Consider the following 27,358-nt stretch of genomic DNA (forward strand, 5'->3'; position numbering starts at 1 on the left):
GTAGCTTGGCATCCTAAATCCGTGGCTACCCATGTAGTTAGTCCCCCAGATGGCCTGCCCCTACCCCCCCATTTAGCTGCTTTGAAGAAGGAGGCAAAACCCGGAAATGCTATTTCTTCACGCGCCCAAGTTTCTTGTAATAGAATTATATCCTTCAAACTGATATATGTACCCCATTCTGTGCAATCTATCTTGCTAGCAAGGCCAGCCACATTCCATGAAATCACTATTATTTCTAGTGGTTGGGTGGAGGCCGTGCCCATATGAGCCAAAGTGGTGGTGGTGCACTCGTGGGGCCGCCGAAGGTTTGTGGGGACGAAGGACGTGCCCTTGGGGTTATTATCATGGAGGGGAGAGGAGGGCGCGACACTTGGGACATGTGCAGGATCAACTATGCCAAATGCTGAAGGATGAGTATCAGCAACCAGGTCAAATTTGAGCCCATTTATGTGAGATATTTGAATTGCGCTCCCCTCATCAACCGCATGTCAGTCTACCATCTCAAGGCTACTAAAGCGGTTATGGGTAGATAGATGGGCGGGGTAGTGTATTCTATGTGGCCCTGGAATTCCCCTCCTCTGTCCACCGCCTCCCCCCCTCCTTCTTGCAACAGTTTCCCAGCCGGCCTCACCCCCATAAGTAGGGAACTGCTCTGTTGGTCTTTCCCTATATGACGGATAATTGTTGTTATTCCTCCGTCTATTTTCCCAACCCTCCAACAGCTCCTGGTGATGCCTCCACCTGTGATCCTCCAGGTTGTAAAAATTTGAGGGGTAAAAGAATGAGAGGGGTAATGGTTGGATGGTGCTCGCAAAATCCCCATCAGCAGCATGGGTGCAGATATATGCGGCTGCATTCGGATCTCTGAAGGTGACCAGAATGCAGTCGCCACCGATGGATTTCTTAGTGTAGCCCACCCACGTTGCCCTCCTAGCCATGGTTATATCGCTAGTAGTACCTCTCGGTAGCGGTCTGTTTACGGAGAGCCAATTGATTACTTTATTTATTAGTGAGATGGTGGATTCAGATGTAGTAGAATTTAATTCAGGGACCCCCACCAGAACCAGAGTGTAAGGTGCTACTTCTGGGGGGAGGTTTATGAATTTAGATTTAGAAGTAATGTCAGGTTTCTCTCCAGTAGTAGGAGGGTCACTCTTAGCTTTGGCCGTAGGCTGGATATTATTGTCTTTCGGCGGGAGGGTTGATTTTGGGATAGCAGTAGCCGATTGTTGAATGGGAGTGGGGGCCTTATTTACAACCAATGGTCCCGGAGCGTTAATTGGTACAGGTTGTGGGGGTTTGGGATTAATTTGCGGGGATTTATTAGTAGTTGGTGTGGGAGGGAAGTTGCCTTTGGTAAGTTTTGAACCTGATCCCTCGCTAAATATTTTGGTCCCACTGTTGACAGTTTTCCTTGAGTCTACGAGTTGCACGGTAGCCTTTTCAATACTAACTAGTCTGGCTTCCATCTTAATCAGTCTTGCCTCAAGAGGGCTCAACAGAGACCTAACTAAGGTGCCTATATCTTCTAAAGTAATGTCATCTGAAATAGTGACTGATGGTGCGTTGCTAATAGGTTGTGGTAATGAAGTTAACTTACTCGTTCTAAGGGGAGATGGCGGTCCTAAAGTATTCCCAGTGTGCTCGGAGGAAGCACCTATCTCCCTTTTGCCTCTGGCTTGCTTAGATTTAGAAGTTTTAGTCCTATGATCTACTTTATTTTGGAGGCCCTGCTTCTTTTTAGGAACAGCCCCTTCCCTGGTACCCCTGTTGTTGTGTAGGTTAGTTCCTGCAACTTTAGCTGTCTCAGTGTTCTCTATGGATGTAAGCTGGGGGATTTGCGTGTTGGGTAGGGCCATAAGGCTCATGTCCTCAAGGTAACTCGGGGCCTCAGTAGTAAACTCGGGATTGGTGAAATTAATGGCTGGGATAGGACATGTTGCCGGGTCTATACTATGGTTATTTGGAAGACCAGATCTATTTTCTGGGGTTCTAACATGGGCCATGGGGCCCAATGAGGACCTTCTTACCCAGTCTATTTCTTGTGAGATTCTGCGCTCGAGAACCTCTATTTCCTCAAACAAAAGGGAGCCAGCTTTGGCAAAGTAAGTGTCAATAGGTCCTTTAACGGCCCCAGATGCAGTTTGTGAGGAAGTTTTGCTCCTGGTTTCCCGTGTGCACATTTTACTGACAGTTCAAATACCTTTGGATCCAGGCGAAGAGGGGGGGCCCGGACCGGACTCTCACGTACTCGAACGGCCTCAAACGGCCCGCTCTTTGCCCGGTCCCGCGCAGCGTCACTCTCCAGTATTTGTATCCCAAGGACCAATAAGGTGTGTTGTGACAAGGTGTGGGCGGGGCGTTCAGGGAGAGCGGGGCCAGGTGACTCAGCCTCCGGGTCCGGGACTCCTGGGAAGATGAGTCCCGGTTCACGCTCGCAGCCCTGTAGCCTCACAAGCCCCCACGAAGCAACCAGACAGGCAGGAGACCAGCAGCGGCAAGTGGAGGTGAGGGGGTTCCGCAGCGGGACCCGCGAAGCGGGTTCCGCAAGTCGTGGGTGTGAACAGCCCTCACACCGATGCAGCGCCAGCCAGAAGCATCAAGCAGCGTATTCAAATTATATAATGCTGAGTCCTCTTCCCCTACAGATCTATGTAATAAGTCCCTGGAAGGTATAAACTGATTTAAAAGTAGATGATACATCTAAATGTGAAAGTAAGAAACCCATAGACCACTCAGAAATAAGTTTAGCAATTAAACCTATGAAAGCGAGAAAAGCACCAGGCCCTGATGGATATCCAGCCAGCTTTAACAAGAGCTTCTAAGATATCTTATTAAAACATCTAGGGATTTTTCATGATAGCTTCGCAGAAACTAGTAAGATTACAAGGACAGCTTATGAGGCAACCATAGTGGTATTTCATAAAGATGGTTACCCTCCCCCCCCTTGAAACACAGACCCATGTCACTCTTAAATGTGAATTGCAAGATCTATACTATAATTGTTGCAACAAGGCTAGAAAAGCCCCTACCCCTTCTGATCCACTAGCCTCTAACAAGCTTTTGCCAAGGGCAGGCTCGCCTTGGACTACATTAGGCTCTTCTGCCATGTGATTGAACAAGCTGCATCCTTGTGTACTCTTGTCATGGCCATGGCTTTAGACGTTGAAAAAGCCTTTGACAAAGTTTCCTGGACCTTTTCACAGTCAGTATTTACAGAATCAGCCCAATGGAGGAATATTTTGTAGACGAAATTTAAGATCTAACATTTATGTCATCGATATTTGGTATTGGTATGTTGACATACAACTTTCTGATCACCACGCAAATAGGTTCTCCCCATATTCCGTCCAAATCTTATGACCTGAGTAAATGGAATTTGCCAGGACCATTAGAAAAGTTCCACAGAGAGAGAGTGTGGTCTTCAAGGCTGCTGGTGATTCCTGAAGCACCTTTGAATAACCATGGGAGCCTCTTGGTGACGGCCAAGTAGCAGTGTCTGCCATACTCGGTTTTAAGGACCACTTCTGAGGCAGTGTACAAAAACCTCAGTCTGCTGCCCTCTGCGAGATGTTTTGAATTTGATCAGTCAACGCATAACACGTAGCACCCTTTTCTTGTAATTTGTATGTCTGGGACTTTGAGATCAGTAAATCTCTCCCTGATGAGCTTTTGACTACTAACAGTGAATTATTATTTAGAAGTAAGTAAAATGTCCAGCCTCTGTGATACTTGAAAAGGACCCTTTCACCTTTTTCTCTCTGTCCACAATTGGATTTTGTTGGAAATGTGAAACAACATCGCTAACAATTGTATGGCACAGAACAACATGTCTTGTACTTGTTTCTTCAGATGGTATCTGTGCTATTTATACCTGTTTAATAAACAAGGCCATTTAAAAAAAATTGTAAAGTGACTTCTGAATTAAAAAAAAACCATAAAAACATGAAGGGGTGGTACATCAAAAGATGTTTCCTAAACTTTTTCAATGCCTTCGGTAAGGTATGCGTTTTAAAAAAAATGAGAATGGCTGGTTAAAAAGCTTAAAACGTCTACATTGTAATCGTTCAGTTAGTTTACTTTGGAGTTGAGACACCAGTGGAAGAGGTGGGTGTGTAGCCAGACATTTTACAAGTAAGTATTTCTGGATTCATTTTATGTGAATGTTTACCAGGCAGATAAAATACCACTGCTTCTAATACCAACAGAAGTCACTTAACATATCTAGGGAAGCACAGTTACACATACACAAAATTGTGTTTGAACCCCTGGGTGTCAATGATTTAAAATGAAAAAGGCGTCGTGTTTTTTCTTTTTCTTTTAGTCATTCGTATGTTCTTCAGCCCTCTTTACTGGTGTAAAACACCCAGTTTCCACTGGGGGTCCCCATCGACCTCTGAATGAGCCCAAAAAAAGCAAATGAAACCCGAACAGCAAAATACATAATTACCCTGCTGTTACCGGGAGCGTGACTGTTCGCTTATCTCATTCCTAGCAATGCTCTTCAGAAAAAGGTACCGAGCATATTCAAGAGAAACGAGGCCGGCGTATAACATACGGGTCTGACGTATTGCTTGCTCCTCTTTGAAATAACCGGATGTCTTTTTAAAATGAAGTTTCACTGTTTTTCTTTCCCTGCTGATTGCGTTCTGTCCAGTGTTTTACTCCTGTAGTAATTAGGGTAGTGGGGGTGGGAACGAACTCATTGACCAGATTATAAAACACTGCATGAATTGGTCCAAGGTTATGCGCTGCAGTGAATTCAGGTGTTTCACGATTAACCCCAGGTAAACCTGAAAGTATAGCAAAGCTCATTAATTCTAATTAAGAATTGATCTGTGGCAGCCAGGGTTTGTGAAGGATACGGAACTCGGCACTTTGTCTAGTTTCCAACCAAACAAATGCTGGGAGAAATGGGGATTGTATTTTGCACGAATACTGCTTTCAACACGTTCTTAATTTGAAACATGGAAATGAAATTAAGAAAGTTGACTGTTTATGAGAACATCCTCGTGTATTTTTCTCTGCTTCAAAAATCGTGAATCTCAAAACGTTTTTTCCACCTTCCAGATTAACTGTCAATTGTTATTACCGAGTCATTTATTTTGTAAAATGCTTTTATTTTTTGTAGTAAATGTAAAAATCTAGAAAAAAACGTTTATCACTTCCCTCCCAACAACTCGTAATGCTTAGTAATAAGACTGAATGAACCTCTCTCCAATCGGAGGGAATTCTGATGAGGACATCAAAAGACCCAAAATGGCTGCGTCTTGTTCAGTCAGAACAAACAAATTCATGGGTAAAACTTGCCAGTGGGTCTTTTGTGCTTCTGTTTGACAGTATGAGAGAGAAATCAGATGCACTTCACGTTGTGGGGGCACGATGCATCCTCGTGCAGTCCTAATGTTTTTTTTCATACGCTCTGATGGCCATTGGGAACATAGCTTAACAGCTTTTACTCCTCTGTTTTCTCATACACCTTTTCTCGGCCACTCTTTGCTGACACAGGCAGGAAGTCAAATTGGGAAACTGGGAAGATATCTAAAAGGCCAGTGTAAGAAAGTTGCTTAGTAATTGGGGTGGATGGGATTCTGCCACAGGGAATAAGGCCACAGACTTGATAAGGAAAAAAAACACAGTTTAAGTGAGTTAAACCAGGGCTAAACTCCAAGGTATCCATGGCACAGAGCACACAGGCCTAATGTAGGTTTATGTGTAAAGTATTTATCAGTAACAAAACAGTTATAAAGGCGAAACACCACACAATGAAAATCCCACAAACAATTTATAAAAGTTGATAAAAACAGAATGAGTAAAATGACACCAGTATGACAAAAATCCAACAAGGAGAACCAGAGATTTCATTTAAAGTAAAAAGAGGCAAGAGAAAGTAATGTGCCAAACAGTAGTCACTGTTTGCAGTTCACCTGGACCTAGGCGGGATTTCAGGCTGACCGTGATAGTGCATGGGTCGGATACACGAAGCAGCTTTGTCCTGGGGAACATTTTTACATTCTAACATATAAATGGAAGTTAAAATCCTTAATTGGTGCAAGGTTGCTGGCAGTGCCTGGTTTAGTCCTTTCAAAGCCGGACGGATAGCCATTGGAAGAGGTCCAGCTGAAGATGCTGGTATTGAAAGGAAGAGCTCTGATCAGGAGAAATTTACATTTCACTACTGCGGAAGTCCTTCTGTCGGGCAGATATTTAGCATTCCTTCGCCTGGTCAAGATATCTGCCTTCGTACATAGTCTTTTTTATGGAGCTTAAAATCGTCCAGCAAGGCAAGCATGAAGTTGCATGTGAGGAATTCTCTTTGAGATTGGACACCTTTGCCTCCAGGTCCCGTTGACTCTTCAGAGATATTGAAAGACCAAAAATGTTGAAAGTCCCATCTTTCCCGAGTTCTGGAGCTGCTCCTATCAGTCATTTCCAAGGCTCACTGAACCTTAGTGACATCACTTAGGGGCAAGGACTCACTCCAGCAGAGGCCAACAGAAGGGTCCAGTGCAGGTCTAGTTGTCACTGGTCATTTAGTCAGTTCATGAAATATGCATCTTGCAGTTTGGCGTGTCCCTTTAGTCACACAGGAGGTCAATGAAAGGCCCCTCCAAGTTCATTTCTTAGCCTTGCGTACAAGTGGGAGCAGGCCTCATAGGACGGCTACAGCCCTTTACAATGAAAATAGCTTTTGGGGGCTAGTCACTGTAGAACATGCAACATTAAAATCTTACCTTGTGGACAACAAGGCCTATTTAGGGGTGAGTCATTTAATATTTATTATTGGGGTACTTTCTGGTATTTTGACAGGTACATCTGCAAGTTTGAAAGTTCCAGGAGTCAGGTTACACAGTTAGGCCTGAAGCTATATTTATTTTGTCTGCCTAGTGGATGGTACAACATATGTTGCAGTGCATAGATGACATTTAACTTTCGATGCTATTGGTGTATCTTCCTACACCATATACTTTAGCCTTGCTGTAAAGTTAAGTGAGCTAATTAGAAGTTTGCAAATGTTACTACGTTTTAAGGGTCAGAGCTGATACACTAGTTCGGGACAGCAGTGCCAGTGGGTGCATAGTTTAAAAAACCCAACACCTGCCAGCAAAAATAGGGGTGACGACGCAAAAGAGGCACTTTTTCACAGCCGGTACCTGTAGGAGTCCAGCAGTGTTGGGACGTTGTTTCCTATTGGGCAGAGTTTGACACTAAACCTTTCACAGACTCTGGCCTGTCGGAGATGCTGCCGCTTGCCTTTCCCTGCTCGCTTCCATTTTCATTCCATTCCCGTTTCCATCCATTTTCTATATACAGCACCACAAAGGTTCTGAGCAGTGAGCTGGAGACAGAACCCACCCCTAACACAGCCATAGGAGCATCTATAATCCCCCGTGCAAAGGGAAAGAAGGATGCTGTGAGCCTGGCTGCCTTGGAAGTCTGTTCTACTTCGAAGTGACTTGAGATGAGAAAGATGCTCAGACTCTTCTCGCCTCAGTGAAAGGCAGGCGTCCTCCGTTAGAAATCAAATACCTGTGAAGTTGGCATAACTGTGCCGGATCTTGCAAACAAAGAGGGACATTGCCACACAATGTTTTACAGCAATAATAAGGGCTAAACGTTTACCCTGGCCTCCACTGATAACCAAGGCAGGTTCTACAAAGTCGGTGGTATGTGCTTTCTGATATCTACATCTGCTCTGTGCTTGCTGCCCCATTCTGGGCCACTTGGAGGTTTACACATGCTTAGGAGTGGCAATGTACAGGTTATTGCGATAGCCTAATTTCGACATTATCACAGCTCGTGAATCATTGGCCCTCTCTAGAATATCTCAAACATGTTTATTTTTTTGAAGTAGTTTGAAATAGTGGTGTACTGAATAGACAACAGACTTTGGCTTCAGTATAGACCAGCAGTATATAACTTTGTGCTTAAGTTCGATCACAGATCCAATGCCCGGCAACAACCTATGGCTATTTTTCCTATGTTTTTTGAAGGCTTTTTGGAGTCAATGACCAAAAACTGTGTTTTCTTTTCATTTTATGTAAGCCGGCATTTCCCTATGCATTTCTCTACTTTCTGAAAGATGTCCCAAATCAGTTTGACAATCTTATGAGGGCCATTAATTAAAGAGAGTTCAACCTGCATATCATCTGTGTAATCATGAAAGCTGCTATTCAGGTTCCACAATAATTCACGGACAAGTTGCACTGGTTTGTTTAAAAGTACAGGCGGCAGCAAAGACCCTGAAAGACCCTAGAAGTTATTTGTTTTACTGGAGATTTGGTGGCATATTATCAAGACAGGTGATAAAATTATCGCTGCTTTAGCGGCAGAAAACTGCCGCTAAAACGGCGATAATGGGCTTGATAATATGCTCTATGGAATTCCAATTGAAGCTCAGGTTAGATGTCCTTCACATCTAACATGAAAGTCTTAAATTTTTGTTGCAGGGTGGGGTATGTTTTTTGTATGGTTGGAGGGAGGAATGTATTGTTTTGGTTGTAGTTCTGGATTTCTATAGTGCCCCTGTTATAATTAGTTAGTAACAGGCACTGAGGTGGTGGTGGTATTGGGTGGTGGTATTTGTGGTGGTGGTACTGGTAGTGGTGGAGGTGGTATTGGTGGAAATAGTGGTGTTGGTACTGGTGGCAGTGGTACTGATGGTGGTGTTATTGGTGGGGTGGTAGTGGTGGTGATAGTGTTGGTATTGGTGGTTGTACTGGTGTTACTGGTGGTGGTATTGGTGTAATTGGTGGTGGTATTGATGGTATTGGTTGTGGTAACGGTACTTGTTATTGGTGGATGGTTTGGTATTGGTGGTCGTAGGTGTGGTGGTAGTACTGGTAATGCTAGTACTGGTGTTGGTAGTATTGGTGGTGGGGATGGTGTTGGTGGTGGTGGTACTGGTATTGGTGGTGGTGGTACTGATGGTAGTACTGGTGATAGTAATGGTGGTGTTTGTACTGGTGTTGGTGGTACTGGTGGTTGTTGTACTGGTGGTGGTATTGGTGGTGCTGTTGGTGGTACTGTTGGTGTCTGCTTACCTGGTTCTCTAGCTCTACAGCAGCTATGCTGACCTGGTTCTCTGGGTCTAGAGCGCCTCTGCGGACCTGGTTCTCTGTCTCTACAACGGCTCTGCTGACCTGGTTCTCTGGCTCTACAGCAACTCTGCTGACCTGGTTCTCTGGCTCTACAGCAGCTCTGCTGACCTGGTTCTCTGGCTGTACAGCAGCTCTGCTGACCTGGTTCTCTGGGTCTAGAGCGCCTCTGCTGACCTGGTTCTCTAGCTCTACAGCAGCTCTGCTGACCTGGTTCTCTGGGTCTAGAGCGCCTCTGCTGACCGGGTTCTCTGTGTCTAAAGCGGCTCTGCTGACCTGGTTCTCTAGCTCTACAGCAGCTCTGCTGACCTGGTTCTCTGGGTCTAGAGCGCCTCTGCTGACTTGGTTCTCTGGCACTACAACAGCTCTGCTGACCTGGTTCTTTGGGTCTAGAGCGCCTCTGCTGACCTGGTTCTCTGGCTCTACAGCAGCTCTGCTGACCTGGTTCTGTGGCACTAGAGTGGCTCTGCTGACCTGGTTCTCTGGCTGTAGAGCAGCTCTGCTGACCTGGTTCTCTGGCTCTACAGCAACTTTGCTGACCTGGTTCTCTGGCTCTACAACAGCTCTGCAGACCTGGTTCTCTGGCTCTACAGCAGCTCTGCTGACCTGGTTCTCTGCCTCTAGAGCAGCTCTGCTGACCTGGTTCTCTGGCTCTACAGTAGCTCTGCTGACCTGGTTCTCTGGCTCTACAGCTGCTGACCTGGTTCTCTGGCTCTACAGCAGCTCTGCTGACCTGGTTCTCCAGCTATAGAACGGCTCTGCTGACCTGGTTCTCGACGAGTGTGAGTGTTTTTATCTTAATGTACTTTATGGAATTGCGTCTTCCTCGCATAACTACTGCAGATGATGCCAGTCATCTACGACTACGTCAGCACCGCTGCATGCCCCCGGTCGAAAGGCTGTGCTGTTATTAAACAAATGATTGGTTTTCTGCCGTGACTTACACTGGATTACATATGTGAACAATCAGTTATCTACAACTCCCAGAATGCCGTAGGCGCCTAAATAAAAACCCTGGGGCACAGCGCTTTTGCTAGCATGGTGTTATTGATAACAGGATAAGGAATTTTTACTTTTCTTTCATTAGGAGGACCTGGTGCAGAATCGCCTCGAGGAGCTTGCCAGAATCAGTATGTGCTTTTTGGTGTTGGTGAAAGGATTGCCAACTACTCACACTGCCCTCGGGCCACACTCGTCCACAGAGCACACAACACGCAAAGAGATAAACTTCAGCACTCTGAAGGCCCATTCCAACCTTGGCCTCTCTGCAAATGTTGCCACCACTCGTCATGAGGGTGGGGGAGGTGGCGTTCGGAAATTATAAGGACCTTGGTGACCATTAAAAGGTCTGCTGGAGAAAAGAGAATAGAACGAACGAACAGACGGACTCTCTGCATGAAAAGGGGCGCATAGGAGCAAACAGCAATGGAAGTAGTCATGCAGGATGCCATGGATTACTATGAATAAACTCTAATGGAATTAACCAAACCTGAGAGGCAAGAAGGGCTGGTATGGAGTCCGTCACATAATACTGACTCTGTAGCAGCCCTACTGACCCTTCAGGGTTTTTAGTCTGTCGTGAGATCTACTGTTTTGTTTATAGACTACTGAGGAATGTATGCTGACCTTATGGCCACAGGTTTGAATCCCAAAGCCTAGCCTTTCATCCTTCCAAAGTCGATAAAATGTGTGTCCTTAAATCGGGTAACAAACTTTTGTTAGTCAGTTCTTAAATGTCCCAATGAGTAAAGGCTTGCTTCCAAATACAAGCCAAGTTAATAGTTCTAAATGAATTCTGTGTGCAAAAAAGTCTTTGCGAAATGCCGGACATGAAATTTCAAGTACAGATAAAAAAAAATATGGTACCTTCCTATGCTCCTCTTAAGAAGCGACGTATGTGGCATTCACAGCTCTCGCGCAGTTTACACCTCAGGCAAAGCGCTGCTTTTAGTCAGACAGACAGCAAGCACCCCTTTACCCATCACCACCAATTAACACAGCCTTCAAGTTCAACTAACAATAGCGGACCTTTTTAAAATCAGGCTTGCTTCCTTTTCCATCACTTAAGGGAGATGCATTCCAGGAAAGGAAACAGGGACAGAAAAAACAAGCGCTCGCCATTGCATTGTCCTCCCTGTGACCCTGTGCGCCTCTGAGCTCCGTGCCTGCTTCACAGCTGTCGTGAAGCCTTTTCTTATCTGCTTGTTAAATAAACAAGCAGATAAGAAAAGTCTTCAATATTGAGATGTAGACCTCTTAACCAACCTATCTTATTTACTTGTGTGGAAAAAATCTCTGAATTTATGTAACAATCCCCCAAGTGTAACACATAAATGTACTGTCCTCACAACATAAGTGCTTTTTCTTTGTTTTTATTATTTAGTCAAAGATAAAACATGATTTTTATAACATTTTCAATTTTTGCTTTTTTGTTTTATAATTTACATAAATTGACATAGAACATACATGTACATAATCAAGTAGTGTAGACAAACTAATTAATAGTTGCCTAAAACAGAAAAACTGCTAAATGGTTGACAGTGCCCCTCACAAAACAACAAAAGAAATTATAAACATAAAAAGTTTAACTGCCTCATCTCACATACCAACATCCATACCACATACTGCACTATATATATACACAAAAAAAGTTGTAAAAACATATGTTTGAACGCTGGAAATATTTTCTTTCTCAAAATGATATTTATCAGTGTATTCCGTTGACATTTATCTTAAGATAACTTTTCCTTTTTATTTCATCTGTGTTTAAATTGATCCGTATAGATTTATTTTCCAGCTGTCAGAACATTCGGTCTGGTCTACGCACGTTTCGGTGATAAAGATCACCTTCCTCAGGACCATCAGATAATAAAAAACCTTGGAGGGGCTACTTTCCTTCTGTTTCAACACAGATTGTGTATTTGGATCGCTATACTAGCGCTTAAGTGTTGCCTAGATAGTAGGACGAAAGCAAAGACTGACTGCTTAGATCTATAGAGTCAGAGATTCGTATGGTGATTAAAATATATTCTTTTTTGCTGGTATTGGCTTTTTGCCTTAGGACTCTCCGTCATAAGTCTCCTCTGGCGAAACAATGTATCTCAAACGTTTTGTAAGGCGCCAAACAAGAGGGTAGTGTTTTTCAAATTTGCATGCTGCCGTTTCTTATACAAACTTGCACATGGAGTTCAGGTTATTAATTCTCGCGTGCTTTAGTACAGCGTGTCCCCTCTTGTTGCTCGGTGTCGTTCCATAAATTCAGAGATTTTTTCCACACAAGTAAATAAGATAGGTTGGTTAAGAGGTCTACATCTCAATATTTCTGACTTTTTCCCCCCTCTTGAACCTTAAAGTAAACGGGGAATACCTTATTACATAGGATAAGAAAAGTCTTCACCACAGCCATGAATCAGGCGAGCCAGTGCGGCAAAAAGCGAAAGGGAGGCAACGAAAAACCCTCCTTTCCAATGGGAAGCCAGCGTTTACCATAAATGCTGATGCTACCCAATGGAAATGAGGGGCGGGGCTTGAGTCCCCTTCTCAAAAGTAACTTGTTTACTGTAGCTCTCGCAGGCGAGGAGCGCATGCACTCCAACGCCAGGTGAGACCTAAAAAATGGTGTTTTGGATGTCTGAACTCAGAATTTATCAACGCATCTTTTGGTAAAGGTGTGTTTTCAAATTCTGTGTCTGAAAATGCCAGTTTTAGAAAAATGGGAATTTTCTTACTCTACCATTCTATGTGCCTCTGGCTGTTTGTGCATTCAGTGTCTGGTGTTTGAGTGACAGTAGTTGGCATGTGCATTCACTCTAGACTGTCAGTAGGGGGGTTGAGGTGTGCCCTGCCTTGCCTGGGTAACTCATCGCAGGGCTGAATAGACCTGGCCTGCATTTAGAGTGGTGGGAGGAGTTTTGCTTGCACCTGAATAAGCTGTGTCTCCTTTTTCACAATGCTGACTCCGCCCCCTGTGGTCATGTTGCACTAGAGAGGACAGGACTGGTTTGGACTGGGTTCAGAGACCCTGCTACAAAGAAAACAATAACATTTTGGGGTATACGTATTACACCTAAAACTCCAGGACTTTAGATTATTTCAAGGAACAAGAGTACACTGCCAAGAAGAAGGGCGTGTATGTGCTTGCCTCCTGTTGGAAATCTCAGGGGGATAAAAAACTTCAAATCAAGTAACCCACATGAAAGGAGGGCTGGGAGCTGTCTGAGGAGCGCTGCCTCTGATTTGCGTATGGTGGGACAACCTGCAGTTGCTGCTCCTGGTTGGGACAGGGAAAGGACTGGACGTTCTATCATCAAATTGCAATAAAAGCATGTTGTGAGCGCTGTATCCTTCACCCTTTTTTAGGTCTCGCGTGATCCAGCACATGCGCTGGTCTGGCTGAGACATTTAGTAGCTGCTTTTAAAAGTGCTACCAAAGCGGCCACCAGCTTACTGTCACGCGCACAAGCACGCGCGCTGCTGCGCGCGCATCCCTGGCGTGCTTTAGCACATCATCACGATTGCGATCACTTTCGCTGTCAGAGTGATCGCGATCGTGATGACTTTCGCTTTTACTGCCGCTCAGCTAATGCTTGTTTAATCTGCTGTGAAAAGCTCTCCCGCCTGGGCTGTTTTCATGCATACTCGAGAGCCTCTGGCCGCTTTTCACTCCCTTAGGAGGCTATTGTGCGCGCATCACACCTGATAAGGAAAGCTTTAATTCACCATTTTGTAAATAATTCTCTTTTTGTTCGCATCACCTCTGCTGGACGGAAGGGCCAATGAAGCGCCGTGGCGGTCTTTCGTAGATGTTTTTTGTTCTCTGCAGGCTGAAATACAAGTGACTGGCCTGGACTTCCACGAGATTTCTACCCCTTACAACCTGTATCCTTGATCTCGTGGTTACAGGTTCATATCCCGGCAAGTTTACTCAGCCTGTCATCCTTCCGGGGTTGATCAAATGAGTACCACTAAGTTAGTAACAATAATTGAGCCACCACTCGTTTCTGCTTCTCCTGCATAGCCAAAATGATTAGGCCTGGCCCCCCTTCTGACCTTTGCCATCACAAATGTCCCACAAAGTACTAGACGTGATCTGTAAGTACGATCTAACGTCTGAAATGCCGCTCTCAAATCCAGTACTTTCCCAAATGATTGATAAAAAGCGACAGTGATTTCCAGGGCCGAGTCGCCGACCTAGCCTATTTGGGCAATCAGGCAGTGACTGACGGGCTGCTCCGACAGGTCAGTGTGTGGGGCCGGTTTTATATTCTGCTGGGTCCAGTTTTGAGTGTCACGTTCCCTGATATTAAAGGTTCCCTGATATTAAAACAAACATCGCCTGTAGCAAGCTGAAACCCATGCAGTCCGTACCTTGCAAAACATCTATGGTGCGTGTCTTTACAAATATCAAAACTGCCACAATTTGTAAACATGGGTCACTTTTTTAGATACCATACACTAAACGAGACCTATTGGCTATGCCAATGCTTGTTTTTTAAAGGCCCAGGGCATATTGAGTGCTTTTATTGGGAGACACCAGCATGTGCTTTGAGCCAGTGCGTGGGGAGCACCTTGAGTGTTGCCTGGAGGGCGCTTCCCCCTTCACTGAGTCTTGCCATCAAAGGAATAAAAGGGGAAAGTGTCTGAGGAATGCTTAACGATTGCATGAGGCCCCGAAGATTATTGGGCATGTTTTTTGCTGCCGCACACCGCCGCGTGAACGAGTGTGAGGCTGAACCCTGGCCACTTTCACAACAACCCGAGGAGATAACCAGGCATTGCCTTGAGACCTGCAGAAGCCTGTGGCGTGGGGGAGGAAAAATGCAGCCCCGTCCAGCAGAATGCCGCGCCAAGTGCCGAGGAGAGTGAGGACGCTCCCAAAATGACCGGGAACCTCACAAGCTGCACTGCAGCCAGCAGCAGAGAAGAGCCCTCAAGCCTGCCGCTCCATGCAGCATGAGAGGCAATGTCGGCAAGGGCCAGCTGGGTGGGGCCAAAGACTGAGGTGAGCTGCCTCCTCTGGCCTCACTGTGCAGGCGTGGGCCCTATCAACCTTCAGGGCCAGTCACCCGAGCGGGTAGGAAGCCTAGATAGAGGTCCCAGTCTGCCGCTTTTTTAGGAACAAAACTGCATTTTGAAACATGGCACGGGCCGTTGGCCCAAGCATGTAGGTCTGTGCCCGCACACCAGGATGGTGTGCCTAGGGCCAATTAGCACAGAGGTGCTAAATCCCTAGGTAGGGATTTGGCCAGTAGTTTCTGTTACTTTATTACACTACCTATGATGTATGTTAATTGATTAAAAGTGAGTTATGATCTGTGATGATTCATGGGATTTAATGTGTTCACCTGCCTAATGTGTAACGTAATGCTGTAAGGTGCCCTACATAATGTTTTTATGACCAATGCAGCACAAGGGTATTTACGGTGATATTTTAACTGTCATGATTATGACAATTGCCTATTTGGCATCCTGATTGTGGGGTATGTCAGTTTGATCTAAAGTTTGTTACCTATGCTGCAAAGTGATTTATAATCTATGCCCGATTATGACCAGTGTCTAGTGGCACAGTGATTCATGTAGCTGTGGTCTATGTATTTTTATAATACAAAGGATATTTTTTATATACCCTTGTGTGGAGGTTATTTTTGTGGTGTGCCTAGTGTGTCACCTGAGTGTGTGTTGCGCAACGCTTTACACATTGCCTCTGGGATAAACCTGACTGCTTTGCCAAGCGACCAAAGGGGTGAACAGGCGTTATCTTGAGTGTGTAACTCCCTTTCCCTAACTAGAGTGGTGTGATCTGCCTGACTTAGATGCATACACTAGCCAACCAGAACACCCTCCTTTCTAACAGCCACACTTACCAGCTCCCATAATTTTTCTATGATAATAAAGTAGGGAGATATGATGAAGGAGGATGCCAAATCCAGTAGCATCAATATTGCTGGGGTGCCTTCATCTAAAATATTGTAACTGAAGATTGAATTTGACACTTGCTGCTCTGTAACATTTTAAGGTTCTTATAAATTCTTTCTCAGAAGTTTAATTGAGATTTTTGTTTGCTACAAGAGACTGTCCACAACTACTTTTCAGTTTGGACACTTATAAACCTTGGGTCTTTTTTTATTGGACTTAATTTTTACGCAAAGGTAGAAAGCGATGGCCTTGTATTCGTACAAATCAACACTCTGGATACCATATGTCATCAGTACTTGATATTCCCCGATACAGTACAAGATTCGCCATTTACAGGGTGTGGAGTGGGTCACATAGTGTGTACACCTCGAGTACTTAACCGTTATTACACATTTTGTCTGCCGTCTTGACATACTCTGTATTCCTGGTTGGATCCCTGTCTCTGCATGCATTTTATGGTCTGATGTGACAGCACAGCTGTTGCAAAACAATGATGTGAGCATTACTAGAGAGAGCTTTGACTCTGCTCACATGTTGGGAGCCAGGAGTACATGTTATGATTGGGCAGAAGTTGTGTGCTTTCACGAAAACATTGTGCGTCCTCCATATGGCTTTGATCATTTTGTTTATTTAGCCAGCTGCCTGATTTTAAACTTTTGTGAACACACACATGATGTTGTAATGTTTTGGAGTGTCTTAGATAGCTAGAAAATGTATGGTGTGTTTCTCTGGCAGCAGCACAGATGGGAGGAGGGTAGACATTAACCTACATGAATGCTTAGGTCCTAACCTACACCAGTATTATTCTGCAGTTCCTTGCTCTCCACAAAATCCATATCCGTTACCATGCTATTTACCAGTAACACTTCACATTACTATACAACGTTCCTCTTAAGCCAGACCTATTGGCATTGCCAATGCTTGTTTGTTCTTTTAGCTGGCTTTCATGTGGGGCATGCCCAGTGCTTCCCGTGTTTGTGTGTCACACTGTTTGGTGTCAAGGCTTTGTGAAAGAGTTCACAGCTATGTTCTGATGTCCATTGATGGCTGAAGTTGTGCAGTGAGAAGTTCTAGGGTGTTGTATCGCTATCATTCTTGCCAGGGTCGCATGTACCTTTTATTATGCAGGAAGTAGGTTTGTTATTCATTTGCCTTCTTTACGGAACCATGACACTTGCCACCTTCATAAGTCCTCTCTGCTTTCTTGTTGCCATGTACTTTGTTTTCCACAATAAAACTTTAATCAAATCTGTGTAAACATTTTCCCTTTCAAATTATCCCAAATCCCTAGTTTAAAAATGTAGCAAAAAGTGTACGGAATGTAAAAAAAAAGAATGAATCGGAAGAGCAAATGATTTACTGAAAGAAATGGGATCGTAGATTTTTGACAAATCCTGCTTAGTTCTACTTTAGTGTCCTTCGTTTTTTTCTTTTTATAAATTTCAGGTGAACCATGTCACTGTGCAGTGGCGACTTCACAATAATTGTGTAGACTCAGTGCCTAATTGAGCTGGTGTTCGCAGGTGGGACCCACAGGCACTCATTTTTGGGGACTGCACTTATTTTAGCTCATCAACCTTACTCCCAAAACAAGAGAGAGAAAAACACAAAAGGGGTAAAGAAAGAAAAAGACGAAGAAACAGTGAAAATGAAAGGATAAAAAAGAACCTGAAAGAGTGAGACAAAGGGGCAGGGAGTGTCTGCTGGTGGATGAAAGAGGTATGAAGTGGAATCAAGGTTACGCAGCCTTGGTATCTGGCCCGGATTGGGATCTGTGTGGGCCATGAAGAAGAATGGGTAGGCCACAAAGATGAGTGGGCTGTCCATAGACTCCCAGGTGTCTGAGAGCTGGGTCTATGCATCCTAAGTGTTTTGTACAGGAGTGAGCAACATATCATATCCACTGCCTGGTTCTGACTACTTAAGTCCAATTGGTCGCACACTGCTCCCCCTACCAGCGTGTTGCCCCAAAGAATTGTGGTCCCTGAAGTCAGCGTCGGCGGGTACGCCTATGCCCGAGTCTTGACTACTTGTTTTAACTGTGTATTTCTAGAGGTTTAAATCTATAGGTTTGATCTCTTTTGCTCTCTGCAATTCACCCTTCTTTCTCCTGGTTTTCCTCCTCTCTTCTGACTTCATCCTCTTTTCTCTCCACTTCACCTTCTTCACCCTCTACTTCCTTCCACCTCTCCCTCTTCTCTCTTTACATCATCCTACTCTCGACCCACCTTAGCCACCTGTTTTCGTACGTCCTTCACTCTCTTCACTTTACTCTCATATTTGTGTCATCTCACCCGCCCCTCTTTCCCCCTTATCCTACTTTCTCTCTCTCCTGACCTCGCAAACCTCTCACTGTGCATCAACTTCACCCTTCTATTTCTGTCTCACCCTTCTCCACCTCACTCTTCTCTCCACCTCACCTATTTATTTCTTCCTTGCCCTTGTATCTGTTCCTCGTCCTCCTCTCACTCTCGCTCACCCTCCTCTGTCTGTCCTACTTGCCCTCCTTCTCCCCCATCACCATCCTCCTTTTGTTCTATCCTTCGTCCTGCCTCAGCCTCCTCCCTATTACCCTCTTGTCTCTCTGCTCTACTGTCTCCTCTCTATACCTCGCCCTTCTCTCTTTTATCAGTTTATGACCCAAAAAGCAGCCGCACTATAAACAGGGCCACTGCGGCATGGTAGGGCCAAATTGTGCCTCAGGGTTCAGAAAATGATGCTGCAAGAAAAGGCAAATTATGTGGCGTAATGCAGCACATTTTTTTTTATCGTTTTACTTAATTATTTTTACATGTTTACAATTCTGAACACTATGTGGGTAATAGTGGAACATCACTGGTACCAGCTTGGCACCCAAATGTAGTAATCAGCAGCAGAAAGGCGACCAGTCATCCTTAAAAGGGCCTTCCACTGCTCAACAAAATGTGTCGCTGCGCTTTAAGTAACTTTTGAACGGTTTGAGCTAAAAACAAAGAATGTTTTTGTTAAAATTTGAATATTGTGCAGCAGATGATGGAATTTGTGGCAAACGCGCCAAATCTATAATTATGCAAAAACAGCCACGTCCGCACAATCATATAATTCCAGTGGCCCTGACTACAATCAGGGCCTCTGAATATATGCAACAGGGGAGGACCACATTTTGCAGAAGGGTCGACTATATTTGACAGTGTAACGTGGGATATAGTATCACTTTATTATTTTGTTATTTTTCGCATGTCAACTCTGTGTGGAAAAAGGTTTCGCCTTGTTAGGGACAAGTAAACCTTTTCGAAGGGCCTTACACCGTGCAGCGCACATTACTGCATTTTTAATAACATTTGATCCTTTTATGAAGATCTTTGTAAAAAATCTGCAAATGATGCTGCAGGTGAAGGATTTTGTCTCAAATGTTTCAAATCCATAATTACAAGGAAAATGCTGCGGCTGCAGATTCGCATAATTCCAGTGACCCTGACTGTAATCCAGTTCTGTCAGTTCATGTGACAAAACGAGAGGATTTGTTGGTAGAGAATAAATGCACAGTCACCTGTGCCCCGAAGGTGGGTGCATGTTCTTTAGGTTCCTTCTGTTTATATCGGAGAGCTGTGCCTTCTGTGGGCCCCTCGGGGGATGAAAGTGCAGAGGACAGCGGCAGCACATGTTGCCAATGCTGCCATGGAATTGTTGGCATGGCTTTTCTTTTTTTAATGGGCACTTGAACTGCTCCTTTCCAGTCTGTATCTGTGTTTTATTAGTGAAGTCTTTTCACTTAAGAAGAGTCAAAACTCTGCCAGTGTCAGAAATGTTTTGCTTTATTAAGTGCTGTAAGCAGGGTTACTGGAAATATGTGATTATGCGGCTGCAGCGTATTCCACATAATTATGAATTTGCCATATCCGTCCCTCATCCATCATCTGCTGCATAACTGGAAGATTTTAAGAGAATAATGTTTCTGGCTCAAACCGATCAAACGTTACTGAAAGTGCAGTGACGCATTTCTGTGCAGTGAAGCACTTTCACAAACGTTGACTGGTCACCTTTCTGTTGCTATTGCTGCATTTTATGGTAAAAATGGTACCAACGAGGTGTAATCTTTGCCAAGACAGTGTTAACTAGTCAAAATAATGAAGTAATTTTATTCCAAAATGTGCCCCATTGCACTGTGTAATTTGCCTTTTCTTGACACATAATTTCAACCCTGCAGCATAATTTGTTTTACCCAGCCGCCTAATTCTAGCGACCCCAGTAATAAGTAAGGAATAGCATCACAGCAGATGGAACATCAAAGAACACACTAATGAGGTATATATAATGATTATATGGGCATTTTTCACTCCCTTTTCTTGCAAGGGCAATATTCTTCACACTGTTTTAACATAAAACTATTTTAATCTCTTAATTACGGCGTAACCGGAGATAGAAATCTCAATATAGTGGGGGTGCCTCTAGTACCCCTTCCGTTTACACATGCGCAGTAATAGCAACCATCGCCTGTTCCCTCACCCTTACTCCCAGACACTTAAAATAGCCCACGGTAATGGCATAAATGCATAAAAGTAACGCAATTAAGCCTTGATAGAGAGGCTTCAAACACGTATGATTCTTTCATCAAGAGAAAGAAAAAAACGTTTTCTGCTTGTGAATGGGCTGCAGGGCTCACTTGGGGGGTTCCTCTTGGCCCACCCGCTAGAACCCGGCCTGCTTGGTATTAGGAACCCTGGCATAAGATGCGCCGGCCGCAGGCTTCTGAGCCAAACTTTGGGCCCCAGCACTTATTCTTTAGTACAGTAAGGACTGTGCAGACTTTATTACATTTTGGAATATTTTATTGCAGGCTCGAAACTTTTTGAATCCAGAAGACATCCTGAAAGGAGAAACTGAAGAAAGTTTGAGTAAGGTGCGAGAGGCTGTCAGCATCCTGGCTTTCTTCAAACAGTCATTCGAGGACAGACGGGAACATTTGCAGTCTTATTTCAAAAATGGCGGAGATCCAAAAACATGGGATTTCCCCTCGGCTATGGTGTTTGCAAGGTTGGACTGCTTCCTGAAGAGACTGGAAGCCATAGAGGTAAGCCCTCATCTCTGTCTTGGGTAGGCTTTCATGGGTGTGACGGCCATTCGTGCAGCACGTGCAGGGGCAACACAGCACAGGGTGGGGAGGGGTCCACAGGACCAAAATTATGGGTGCCTTTTATGAAATGAAAAAAGGATTTTTAAAGCGCTCGCAATACCCGAAGGTGTCTAGGCACTAGCAACAAAGACAACACCTTTGAAGAATTAAGGATAGTAGAGGAAATTTACTGTTTAAAAGGGCAGGTTTTTAATGTCTTTCTAACCTACCTAACCTGGAGGTGGGGGTCTATAATGTACCAGTAACCACCAACTTAGCTCAGCCTCCTAGCAACAAACCTTTCCCTGCCAACATGAAATATGTACAAAAATGTGATTATTGGCGCTCGGTGTTGGAGTGGTTCTTCGTTGTTGCGCATTGGAGGCATGCACACCATCAGTGACAGCTCTCTGGGCCCTTCCTCCTTGCTTAAATAGTGTCCTTTCAAACTTTCCTATCCCACGGCATGATTCGCACTTTGTAGGTTAAGCTACTCAACACGCTTCCTGAAATGTGAAAGAACGCTGCACGCGCCCTGCTGTCTTTACCTTAGAATCCCCTGATAACTGGAAGAGTTTCTTTTTTTTTATAAACCGTCGAAAAGAAACACGAATTCCTAAGTAGCATGTTAATTCACGGACGAGCGCCATTGTGACCCATTCTGATTCAGAAGATAGACATACCATGAGAGTCAGGGATTTAACGACCGTGCCCTGTCAATGCTGAAGTTGGCTTTATCTCTACAGATGGCTGGAAGATATGTTGTTCGTGGTAGCTCAGAGTAGCCAAACCTGTTATGAAAACGGCCAGCCTCATGTTATCCAACACTAGCAGATCATGCCCTCTCGAGTCATCAAGGGAACAGATGCAGAATGCAGTTTTAGATAACACAAAGTAATGAACTCCGAGACAATGTCAGGGCTTCCTGGGGACTGTCTAACAATGTCCCTGCGCTGGTGTCCCAACCCAAGTGCAGTTGTCAAGACACACGGAGGCCATCGGAGCTGACGTTTGCCTCAGTGCCTCATTCAGAGGGCTTCAGTGCGCTCAGCTGCTCTGGAGTTACGGTGAGACTGGTTTGCTTCCTAGGTCACTGTCCCTTGACTCGGCCGAAAGTGGGAGGTAGGGCGGTGGGGTTCAAAACTGGTCTTTCGCTGCTCCTAGGCAAGACAAGGGATTTTAAGGGGGTCAAATCTGTCCTATGTCCTGGGGTTCAAAAGAGCACACATTCATCTTACCGGCCCTTGGGTAAGGATAGGGTATTTCTAAAAAGGTTCTCCCTGTCTAAGGCCAGTGCCAAATCGGTAAAATGTCCCTTCTTGGTCTGTGTGCCTCCTGGTTTCTTGAAGCGGAGTGTGGAGTGGTGCACACATTGCCATGCAGCTGAGGCTGGGTCCGGGTCCTTTCATTTCTTTGCTGCGGTAGAGGGAGCCAACAGGCCCTTTGCAAAGACTAGGACTGTGAGTAGTGAAGGACAAAAGAGGTCGCACCTCCAGGCCTCGATGTGCTGAAGCTTTTCTTTTAACTCCTGGCTATGTTAAAAAAAAAGAAAAATCCCATTCCTTCTCCCACCAAAAATGTGTTACACTTCGACTTGCATTTTTGAAGATTGTTGCATTTTTTGTGAGGGTAAACCCTTCAACTCCTTATATGTTTTTTGGATCATGAACATTTTCATGATGTCCGACTTAGGCCAGCACAGGGTGTACCCGATCCGTAAATATCAATCGACTACAAAGGAAAGAGTGCCCTTGGGGCCATGAATTGTTTATCAGCTCGAAAGAAGCATCTTCTAATATCAGAACATCCTCTGGATCACACTGCATGTATGTCACTGAAATCCAAGTATGGGGGAAAACAAGATTGAATTATTACTGTTCTTTAAAAAATACTTGGATATATAATATAGCTAACAAGAAAAAGGCCACACCTACTTATATCGTACAGTTAACACATTTATTTTACACAATAAAAACATAAATAAAACAAGAAAACATGAACAACCGCGATAGGCCCTGAGGCGGTTTCTTTAAGTCTATCAAAAAGCTAAACACAATAGGCCATTTTCTAAAGATGGCCTTTCGATGATTGAGTCGATGTTTTCGTCCCTTTTAACAATCTCTAAGACCATCATCAGGACAGAGTGTGGGTCATCGATTTCTTCTGTTACGCTGGTGATGAATATAGTGAGCGGTGTAGACCATGAACTACCATGAAGTGATAAAAGTCAAGTCATAAGCCAAAAAACATACGGGACAAGCCTCAGCCGTATTTAAGGAAAAAATCCCCCAATATCAATAGATTCATAAGATGTCTACCCTATCAGCATCTGGTCTAGATCCCTAAATAAAGCAGGAGAGACAATCATTTGATATTAAATCAATGGAACTCTCAAGAAATAAAAAACAAAAGTAATCACAGGAACGTATTATTTTAGCAGCATGCGTCCATGTGGTCCACAGGTTTTCAGAACATTTAATTGTTTTGATTGCATCCCTTGATTTAATATCAAATTATGTTCAAAGAGAAAAGCTGTCGCTAACATCTCAGCTACCCATGGCCGGTTTTCACAATACATTCCAAACAAACAATTTAGGAGACTCACAAAGTGGGTAGGAGTGCGGGCAAAGTTGTAAAGAGGAGGTCTAAAAAGTGTTGCTCGGGATTGCAATGAGAGTTCCCATGCAAAAATCTCTTGGCGTAGAGATTTTAAACTGTTGAAATGAAATACACCCAATTTAGATGGCATGTCAGGCTTAACTCATTTGGTGTATTTTCCAACTTTGATAAATTGTGGTTAAGCCCTTTTGTGCATGATGTATAGATACATTAACCAGCCTGCTTCAGAACATCCAACAAATTGAAAAACCCAAAGAAACACTCAGATTGGCTGAGTTTCTTGTTGCTCTTGAAGAAAACTGAATGTGATAGGCTTGAATCCTTTTGAAAAAATTCAGAGTGCATTCAGCTTCTTTTCCTCTTAGGCGATGCTGAACAAAATATGAGAACTGTGAAGAAATGCCTTGTTTATCCCTTATAAAAATGCTGCTCCAGTTAAAAATTGTGCACATGGTGTAGCAGGTTCTTTTTATGCGGTGCACGTGTCCTATTGGTAGAAAAACAAGACACCCCTAATGTTTGTGAATTTTGCGAGGAATAAACAAAACACTAGAAAGCAGCACAGCTGGAGAGCAAACGCAGCATCATGTGTGAATGGAGAGGCCCATCCACGAATTCCTGTCTCTCCCCAGCCTTTCTCACTGCACTAGGGAGTGATGAGACCTACAATGGCCTTCAATCCCCAGCCCATCCGGAGATCTCCACCCGGACTGCAGTCTCTCAATTTTAAAGTGTGGGGAACATTTAAAAAAAGATTGAACTCGAAAATAAACATTACAAATATTTTTATAGCGAATATTATTGCAAATTATATCAATATATTTACTTAAATGGAGAAAAATTACAAAATGATGCAGTACTATTAACTTAATTTTGACCTGATTACGATCTTGGCGGATAGGTTACTCCGTCACAGCTGTGACTGATATCCTGTCCGCTGAAATATAAATCTTATTATATCCTATGAGATTTATATTTCGGTGGCCGGGATATCCGTTACCGTTGTGATGGAGTAACCCGTCCACCAAGATCATAATCAGGCCCTACCACTTGAATAGAAATATAGCAAATTAAATGACAATTATGTTTCTGAAGTTGAAATTTCAAAATATATTTCCACCTAAAGAAAACAAATATGCAGTAATGATTATTAAAAATTATGTATAGAGTTAATTAAAATTAATTTAGCTATGTTTTAATAAAATTGAAACACTTATGTTTAAATTCAAAATAGGGTATTAAAATATTTTAAACATAATTTTGTTCTATTTCCTACATTATATTAACAATAAATTATATTTAGTTATTTTTGTTACTTTTTTAAGTCATTTAATTTAATTTAATATTATTTCCTATGGGATTTTATTTTAATTTCCCACTCAATTATTTTCTATGGGAGAGTATTGCAGTATCAGTGGTTGGCCATGTGTGGAGCTGGACTTACTGGGTTTTTTTTCGAAGTATTGACCTGCATTCGGATTTTGTGACTCAAAAGTGTTAATTGCTCAAAAAGTGTAAGTTGCCATTGTGAATCATGCCCATGGTGTTGTTTCAAGTAGGGGTGGCAAGAATTCGATTCCACGGAAGTACATTAAAATTCTATGGCGCGGCAAACTGGGCATTTGGTGCTCTTTTCTTCAAGCAAAATGCACCTTTGCGTCCAAAAATGGATGTGAGGATACATTTTGTGCTAAGAAAATAGCGTAGCCAAACGCCACTCAGCGCCCTTACATACTGTGCAGAGATTACTGCAGAGTATGTAAGGATGCCACCACCAAGTGGTATGAAGTGGTTTCTTAATTTTAGAAACCACAGCATATCACTCAGTAGTACATGCCCCTAGGCGCCCTTGTATATTCTGCAGTAATTACTGTAGAATATGTAAGAGCGCTAAGGGGTATGGACTACAGTGGTTGTTTCTAAACACGGCATCAAGAGAAAGCAGTCCCTCGATGTTTAAAAACCACTGCAGATTAAAAAATGTAATCTGCAGCGATTTTCAACATAGAGGGACTGGGCAAGATGCAACCACAATCTTAGTCAGGGTAAGGCACAAGCAAACCCTGAATTAACATGTGCACAACAGCCTGGTAGCTTGGCAAAGAGCAGCCAAACTTAACTTGGAGGCAATGTGTAAAATATTTCTGCAACAGTTCAAACTGTAAAACAATTTTTTTAAACACAGAAAAAGGGTCCCACACCCAGTTTGCAAAATAGAGCTTAATTTAATAAATAAAACAAGAACAACACAACAAAAATCCAATTAATAGAACTAGAGATATTGACTTTAAAGTTTTCTGTAAAACAGAGCCAAATATCACAAGCACCAACTGTGGAAATTTGGTTGCACCGAGTATTTACATGAATAACAATTTAAATAGCACTTATAAAAAGTTTGTATTTAATTATTTTATAGTCCTACACCTGCCAATACAAGGTGTCAGAGCACTTTACATCACAAACACATACACATCTATCTATGTATGTATGTATGTATGTATGTATATATATATATATATATATATTTATTTATTTATTTATTGACAATAAATCATGCAATTTAGTAAATCAATGTAAAGGGTGTTACATAAGACAATGAGGTTTTCAAGGTGTTGGCGCCGAGCATCATCGATTCTGGTTTGGATTATATGTGAAGAATCCATCGCCGGGAGAAACACAAAGTCATATAAACTTATATATATATATATTCACTGAAAAAACCATAGGTTTCACACACGTTATAGTTACGAATTAGCATTTAAAAAACCTTGCAAATTCACTTAAAAAACCATAGGTTTCACACATGTTATAGTTAGCTGGACATTTCACTCGTAAAAAACACAATGAAATTCCCCCGTTATAGTTACTGCAGGCAACTATAACTCACACGACCGCAATCCTCTGCTGATAACGTCAGATATTACATCACTGATGACATATGTGTCTTTCTGAAAAATAAATATTTGTAATATATGTATAGCTAAAGATTAATGGAAGAAGACATGGGTAAATAAGTGTCTAAATACAGTGATGTATTATCTGACGTTATCAGCAGAGGATTGCTATAATGTGTGTGAAACCTATGGTTTTTTCAGTGAATTTGTACGTTTTTTTAAATGCTAAGTTATGTTTTTATTATTTTTATTTTTTTCAGGTTTTACACCGTGCGCGCACGGTGGAATTCGCGCACCGTGCGTGCTCTGTGGGCACTCAGTGCGCTTCGCGCACCGAGCGCCCACGGTTCGCAGTGCGCGCAGGGTGCACGCACCTCGCGATTTTTAAAAAACAAACATTTGTTTTTTTCTCCCTTGGGGGTCCTTCTGTGACCCCCTGACCAAGGCTAGGGGGTCAGGAACTGTCCACTCTGCCCCCTTTTCACGTTCTCCACCTTTGTTTTTCACCCCCTCAGACTGCGAGAGACAAAATGGCGGCCGACACTTCCTGGTTTCGACCGATTCGAATGTTTACCGACATCTAACAACCAATCAGAATTGCACTCGCGCACGGCAGGGTGCGCGCACAGTGCGCGCGTATAGATATTGATATGCTTTTAAATGCTATTTTCTCAGGAAATACTGAACAGATTTACACCAGACCTGCAAAAGGCACTTCCTTGACCTTATGGCTACCTCTC

General features: G+C 43.4%; 1 protein-coding gene across 1 annotated transcript in view; it reads left to right on the forward strand.

Moving 5' to 3' along the window:
• The window catches only part of DNAH9 (dynein axonemal heavy chain 9), a 1,479,259-nt gene that overhangs the window by 111,334 nt on the left and 1,340,567 nt on the right, over positions 1-27,358 (forward strand). The window contains exon 6 of the mRNA XM_085616775.1: positions 20,830-21,063. Within this exon, the coding sequence (XP_085472901.1) occupies positions 20,830-21,063 (234 nt within the window). The remainder of the gene's footprint in view (positions 1-20,829; positions 21,064-27,358) is intronic.

This window comes from Triturus cristatus, chromosome 7 (genome assembly GCF_964204655.1).
Source record: "Triturus cristatus chromosome 7, aTriCri1.1, whole genome shotgun sequence".
Lineage (NCBI taxonomy): Eukaryota > Metazoa > Chordata > Amphibia > Caudata > Salamandridae > Triturus > Triturus cristatus.